Source organism: Vicia villosa, linkage group LG3 (genome assembly GCF_029867415.1).
Source record: "Vicia villosa cultivar HV-30 ecotype Madison, WI linkage group LG3, Vvil1.0, whole genome shotgun sequence".
Lineage (NCBI taxonomy): Eukaryota > Viridiplantae > Streptophyta > Magnoliopsida > Fabales > Fabaceae > Vicia > Vicia villosa.
The window spans coordinates 68,829,842-68,837,816 of NC_081182.1; the positions used below are offsets into that span (position 1 = coordinate 68,829,842).

At 35.8% G+C, this 7,975-nt stretch overlaps 1 protein-coding gene across 1 annotated transcript; it reads right to left on the reverse strand.

The window, feature by feature from the left end:
• Positions 1-5,517: 5,517 nt before the first annotated feature.
• Positions 5,518-7,666, reverse strand: LOC131661788 (elongation factor Tu, chloroplastic). The gene is made up of 2 exons (XM_058931417.1): positions 6,941-7,666; positions 5,518-6,667 (listed from the first exon to the last, which is right to left on the reverse strand). The coding sequence occupies exons 1-2, from the start codon at positions 7,553-7,555 to the stop codon at positions 5,813-5,815; spliced, it is 1,470 nt and encodes a 489-aa protein (XP_058787400.1). The 5' UTR covers positions 7,556-7,666; the 3' UTR covers positions 5,518-5,812.
• Positions 7,667-7,975: the final 309 nt, after the last annotated feature.

Sequence of the window (7,975 nt, forward strand, 5' to 3'; positions counted from 1 at the left end):
TTTTTAATTATTAGTGATGTTGTTAATGTGTGGATGGGAAATGCCCTAACACATTTTATTTTTCTATGTTTGTACTCTCTTTTTCATCTAATGAGTGAGGTTGTTTTCTATCAAAAAAATGGTGTCTGCTGGATTTTATATAGTTTGGCCAGTTAGAGTTGTCCCGTGTGATCCGGCGCTTTACGGGATGGGTTGTCCGATTATATCTGACGGTAGTGAGCTTTGATTATATCTGACGGTAGTGAGCTTTGATTATATCTGACGGTAGTGAGTGTTCTGAGTCACTAATGTCTTAGCGTGCACGTTCTTGGACTGAGCCTCATTGTAATTGGACTTTACCTCCCTTGGGTCTGTGGTCGGCCCGAAACAGTTGCTCCTAAAGTTTGTCATTGCATAGAAATGAAGAGACTTTTAAGAGTATCGGGATGTTGTCTCATTCGACCATGGTCCTCGTGACGAATTCCTATATTGTAGAAGTGAAAAAAACTTAGAGAATGAGAGCAAGTAACTTTGGGAATACACACATTAAATGTGAGTATTGTCATTGAAACGTTTCACATGGATATTCTGCCATGTTGCCCTAAACTCCTAGGGTAGGGGCGACGTTGTGCTTCAAGGTGTTCAAGTGCACTTGACTCTCATATATCAAAATAAATATTGCATTCAAGAGAATGACTAATCTTAAGTATAAAAATGAGGTTTTTGTAAAAATTTAAGGATGTAAAGGACATCATTAATAAAAAGTAAATCATGTGTGAATTTTATTGTACCAAAAAAATTAGTAGTAACTGTGTCTTCATTAGGAATCCTAATGTAAATGGTTCTGATTTTACTATGTGCGTGAGTAAATGTCTGGAGTGACACACATGGTCTATTGTCCTAGTGTCTAATACCCAACTATCATTATAGTGATTTTTTAAGGAGTAAATAGAAATGGGAATATTTGTAGGAAAATTGATTGATGTTTCGCGGTGGTGAACAATGGATGATTTTTCATGTGGTGTCTGTTGTAAAAGGGAAAACAAAGCCTTTTGTTGATAAGTAGTGAAAGATATTTGACCGGCTTCACTAAATGTGTCCCGAAGGTTTTCTTGGTGACCTTTTTCATCTATGTCTTCAAAAGAAGAGGATTTGTCTAGATTAGTCTTTTTGAGGTATCGTGGGAGCCAATGCTTCTTCAAGCATACTACTATGGTGTCTCCTAGTTTGTGACAGTAGTTGCATATTTTGATACCTCAGCCACGACTAATAGGAAAATTTCTTGAACCATAATCAGTTTGATGACTTCTATTGAGGGGTTTAGCTATGTGGTCAATGATCTTGTCTTCTTCAAGAGTAGTAATGTGTTTTCTTTATTGCTATATATGAGCATAGAGAAAATTTTGTTTGTGATTGGGAGGGGGTTCATTAGCATTATTTGGGAGTATGCAAATCCTTTTAGTTCGTTTAAGCCCTTAAGAAAACTAATTTACATAATCACCTTCACGGTAACATTTATGTTGTAACATTTATGTTGGTGTAAGCTCAAGAGGCCATTGGTTTTATTAAAACTAGGTATTTGTATTGAATTATCAGTTAATAATAATAAGAAATTTCTTTGTTACATTTGTTTTTCCAAAATAATAAAGTTCTTAGAATATTTATTTCAATTAATGAAATATTAAGTGTGACTTAATTATGAGATCCTATTAAATATAAGGACATTATTCTTAAAGTATATATAGTTGAGCTTTGTTGTGAAGTAGAATATTAAAGCATTAAGACTATTATATGGATAGACTAATGATCAAATCTCATGGATCATGGATAGAGAGTAATTAAGTCTTTACATAGTTATAAACATTATGAGTAATAGTTATACTAGATTGACCAACTATGATAATACTACATAGAGTGTAATACAATTTTTTACTAACTTCCAACCAAAGAGCGAACAGAGGAGTGAAACGGTTAGTATTCACTTTAAACAACGAGCGGAGCTTTGAGCGGTTATTCTCTAAGCCAGACTGAGATATTTTTCAGGATAATCTTGAACCAAACTGGAGTTTTGAGTTGGCTATCCTTCAAACTGAACTGAGGTTTTACACGGGCTGGCCATAAACCGAGACAAGATTTTTATCGGATTGATCTCGAACCTACAAAGAGCTTTTACACAGACTGAACTCAGAAACCGAACAAAATTTTATACTTGATTAATTTCGAACCGATGAAATTTTTAAGCGGGTTAAGCTCAAGAACTGTTGTGAAGATTTTTCTCTAATTATTCTTCACGAACTCAAAAAGGGATATTTCTTCAATGGTGGAGCTCATGAACCAAACAGAGACTTAAACTAATCCTAAACGAGTTTTTACATTGGTTTATCTCAAAACCAAAATAACTATTTCCTAAGGAAGAATATTTTACTCAAGAGGAAAAAGAACTCTTGATAATTTTACAATATAGCCCCCACCGAAAACAATTTCCTCACTAAATTCAAGAGCGTTCTAAAAAATTTATGGCTAGAAAAGTGAGATAAAAGGAATTAATTTTAGAGATTTAGAGAAAAAGGAAAAGTAATAAGTTTCATGTTTTATGGATGTGAAAAATGATTGAGAAGCTCTATATTTATAGGGTAAATTTTGGTATAAAATTGGAAAGTTTTTGGCAAAAATTTAATTCATCTAAGCGATTAGCTAATCGATTAGATACCTCAACTAATCGATTATTGATGCCTAAAATGGAATATTTTGATAGAGTCGTTATCAATCATTAAAAGACTATCATAATCAATTGACTCAATTAGGCATCATCTAATCGACTAGGCCAAAAGTATAATTAATTAGATTGTTGTTAAAATTCTCCTAATCAACCAGATAAGTCCCCTAGTCAACTAGTTAGGCCTAAAAAAATTGGTGATTTAATTAAAAAATGTGAGGTTTCTTAATAGTTTTTAATGTGTGTAACTAAACATTAATGTTTTTGAAAATGCTCTTGCATTTTTACAAGAAATTGATCACTCAAATAGACAAATCAGACGAGCTTTTACATTTCCTATCTTTCACACTGTGAAGCTTCAAGACTTGACATTATTATCTTTGATTTTAGCATCACACAAGATAATTGAGTCTTCTTGATGAGGCATGAAATATCTTCATGTTGATTACCATCATATGAGAGTTGAGAGGTTAAACCACCAAAGCACCATCACTTGATAAACAACTTTTCAAGCACCTTCACTTGAACTAACACATCAAGCATCATTACTCGAGTAACATACCAAGCACCATTACTTGATAAACAATTTACCAAGAACCATCACTTGAGAAAACACATCAACCACCATCATTTGATAAATAACTTGTCAAACACCATCACTTGATCAAACACATCAAGTACCACCACTTAAGTAACAAACGATGCACCGTCACTTGATGAATAACTTGTTAAGCACCGTCAGTTAAGCAAATATATCTTTGAACAACAATACTGATGAAGACTTCTCTTAAGACCGTTGTCAATATCAAAAGTATGTCAACACGTTGCAGTCTTCATACTTGCAAGCGCATGGATCTAGACACTTAAGTGAAATACACTACACCATAAGGTGTGTTCTACTTAAGTGGATTTGTTTAGTATGCAGCCCACACAAGCGGTTTATAAATAAAACCCTTGTGCTGAAGTTTTTCTACTTGATGAAATTCGGTTTGTGCAACCCTATTCGTAATCTCTCTCTCTCTCTCTCTCTCTCTCTCTCTCTCTCTCTCTCACACACACACACACACACATACACACATACATAAGATCTTCATTTGTAACAGCTAATACTGAATAGAGACATTGTTATTCAGCGCCCGTGCGCGTTCTTCTAAATCTGGATAAAAAATTAATTGCCACAAGAGATAATCAATCTATCGCTGACCATGTCCATTTCTAAGGATCAAATAAGGAAAATTTGTTTTCCGCTGCATTTTATATTGTGATCTTTCTTCAGTTTGATGGTAGGTATTAGAGGACATGTGCATTTAACATTACAAATACAAGTAGGGATTGGTTAAAAGTTATCGAGCTCTTTCCACAGATTCTTAAGAGTGGTGTAAAATTTGGTAATATTTTGGTTACCTTGTTTGAGGGAGTAGATTTTTTTTCTCGAAGGTCGGAGATTCAGAAGGTGTCGTGTTGGTGGTACCGATCCTAGAGTTCTTGTCATATTTCTTACATTATGTATATCCAAAGAGTGCTTCAAATATTTCCGCTTTAATGCAATTGTGGTATCGATCCTAGAATTCTTGCCATATTTCTTACATTATGTATATCCAAAGAATGCTTTAAATATTTTCGCTTCAATGCAATTGGTTATCCATCAAGAAATAAATGAGTGACTCGAACTTTTTGAGCGAATTAGGCTTCCATCAAGAAATTTTAATTTGTTTTTTGAGCAAAAAGCAACCTTGATTGAGCTTGACCATGAGTGATAGTTTGAGTTATTTAGGGACAATGAGACAATGGTGATGTTGAGGCTGTTGCTACATGAATCTAGCAATTTAGATCTTCACAACCTCTATTAAAATGAATCTAACTTGATTTTCATTATTATAATAACGGCTTTGATTGGTTTCTTTTATGCTAAGTTCACATTGACATTTAATTTAAGTATTTGTTCAGTGGGAGCATCAAAATGATATGTATAACTGCAAATTATAAGTGACCACTGACCACTGCTTCCCAAAGATACCAAAATGGATGCAAATGAACACACGTTCTGAGCTTTAAGTTACACAAGGTTTGGCATTGAGCTTTCAGTTTCTGGCCAACTGCTTATTTTGGGAGAGCCAACAACAAAGAGAAAAAGCTGAAACCACTTTTATTTATCACAAGCCGTTGAAATTTAAACTTAGATATTCTCCTATTCGGATTCATATATGAAGAGATTATGTTGAAGATTCAATATTTAAATTCACCTGCATGTTTTTTTATATAGTGAGATCTAATGAGTTTAAATGGTACAATCTTCCAATAATACCTCATTTTGAATTTCAATACAAAGATCCAGATTCTTAAGACTATCTGTTATCTATCTCTCTCTTTCTCGGTTAACCCTGATGGAAGAGTTCGTGCATAAGAGGAAGCTGATTTTCTATATTATAGAATCTATGTAGGCTTTTTCTGCTTTCAATAGTAATTCTATTGCCAAATTAGATGAAGTGAAGTAAACCATATAGGTTTATCTCATTATTGTAAGAAAAATCTTCAACCACTTCTGCCTTCAACATAGGTCGAAGGAAAGCTTCTACCGTGTCTCAGACAAGGGACCAAAACAACTTGTTTGGAGCCGCACAAACAATGAGGCATGGACATCAACTGTCAGAGGAGTTCAATAAAGTTTGCTAAGTTTTCAAAACTATCTTGCTTAGGTTTTCATATCATTTATGCAATCCATTTTTAACATGCATATGAAAAAGGCATCCTAATTAAAATAGTGTTTCATCCACAGAATATGATAAGTAGCATGGATCAGCTATATCTAACAAAGAGGAAAATTGTAACGGTTGATTCCTCAACCAAAATCTCATCATTGAAGCAATTTAAGGAATTAACACTAAGAGAACAAACAGGTATAAGCAAGTAACAACAACAACAACAACAAAACATTCTGAAGGAAAAATAGTACCCAATTTGACTAAAGATCATCCCGAAGTTAAAATTTAACCCTATAAATTACCACAGACAAGTTGTATGAACGGGCAAAAGTCAATTAATAGATTGCAATAAAAATAAATAAATAAAAAACCCCGTTTGAAGAGTGGTGCTGCATTGTTGGATAAAAATCTTCATTCACTCAATGATAGCTCCGATAACACCAGCTCCAACTGTCTTCCCTCCTTCTCTGATAGCGAACCTCATTCCTTGTTCAATAGCCACTGGAACAATGAGTTCAACCACCATCTTTACACGATCACCGGGCATCACCATCTTTGATTCCTCATCCTTGTCATTCATAATAGATGTAACTTTTCCAGTAACATCGGTAGTCCTCATGTAAAATTGAGGCCTATAACCGGCAAAGAAAGGTGAGTGTCTTCCACCTTCTTCTTTCTTTAACACATACACAATGGCAGTAAATTTGGAGTGAGGAGTAATGGTTCCAGGCTTAGCCAAAACCATCCCTCTTTGAATATCGATCTTTTGAATACCTCTCAACAACAACCCCACGTTGTCACCAGCCATAGCATCATCCAAAATCTTCTGGAACATTTCAACACCTGTCACAGTTGTATTCCTTGTTTCCCTCAAACCAACAAGGTCAACCACATCACCAACTTTAACTGTCCCTCTTTCAATCCTCCCGGTGGCAACTGTTCCACGACCAGTAATCGAAAACACATCCTCAATGGCGAGCAAAAAGGGCAGTTCTGTCTGACGTTGAGGGATTGGAATATAATTATCAACTTCATCCATGAGCTGGTAAATCTTATCCACCCACTGGTTATCCCCACGTTTAAGTGTAGGGTTCGCCATTAACGCTTCCAAGGCCAAGAGCGCTGAACCAGAAACAATCGGAATGTCATCCCCAGGAAACTCATAAGATGAGAGAAGCTCTCGAACTTCAAGCTCCACAAGTTCAAGAAGCTCCTCATCATCCACTTGGTCCTGCTTGTTCAAAAACACAACCACGCTCGGCACACCAACCTGTTAAATCAACCAATCAAAAACCATATACACAACAATAATAACAAAAATTCATCAGAGAAACTATCCACCAATCAACCCTAACAAAATAAAATCTTCTGCAAGTACCTAAATTCCACACATTTATTATCTGCTGGCATTTTAATTCTCAACATTACCAGTGTAAGATTGCAACAAATCTTTACTAGTTGTTATTAAAACTAAAATTCATGAAGAAACTATTATTAATTTTATTCTATTAATTGATAATAATAATTAAGATAAGATAATTACTTGTTTGGCGAGAAGGATGTGCTCTTTAGTTTGAGGCATGGGACCATCAGCACCGGATACAACAAGGATAGCGCCGTCCATTTGCGCGGCACCAGTAATCATATTCTTGACGTAATCAGCGTGACCGGGACAATCGACATGAGCATAGTGACGAGTTTCAGTCTCGTACTCAACAGTAGCAGTGTTAATTGTAATTCCACGGGCACGCTCTTCAGGAGCAGCGTCAATTTCGTCGTACTTTTTAGGGGCGCTGTTACCGAGGGAAGCGAGAGCCATGGTAAGAGCAGCAGTGAGAGTGGTTTTACCATGGTCGACGTGGCCAATTGTACCGATGTTGAGATGTGGCTTTTTGCGCTCGAATTTGCCACGTGCGGCGCGGACAGTGAAGGGGGAGGAAGGACGGTTGGTGCGTTGAGAGGAGGGAGTGAGGTGGAGGATTGTGGAGGGGTTAAGGAAGGAGGAGGAGAGGCGAGTTAGGGTTAGTTTGGGGCGAGTGGTTGAACGGAGTGTTGTGGAGTTTGAAATTGAAGCGGAAGTGGTGAAAGTGTGGGAGTGTGGGGGGTTTGGGAGTTGGAGTTTGGAGGAAGTGGTGGCTGCTGTGGAAGAAAGTGCCATGGTTGAAATGGAGAAGAGGAATTGAGTGGGAATTGAGAGAGTGAGGAGAAGAGGATTTGGTTATCGGTTTGGGAGAGTTTGTGTGTTTTGTATTGAGTGGATAATGAAATGAGAACCTCTTGTTATAAATTGAATTTTGTTATCCTCTCGATTTTGGATTGACGCGCCGTGGCTCGCTACTTTGCAACACTGGAGCACTATGACTACTATCAATTCACTACTGGGTACTTACGGTAAAAATTTAAAAGGAAGTTATTGCGTGGTAATGCCTAATTATTTATTTATTACCGTTTCTATTAAATTTACATTTTTGTCTTTCTAGGATTTATATTTTTATAGTATTTATTTATTATTAAATTTTAAAATTTATTATTTTTACTTAATTGAATTTTGTCTATATAATGTGAATATAAAAATAAT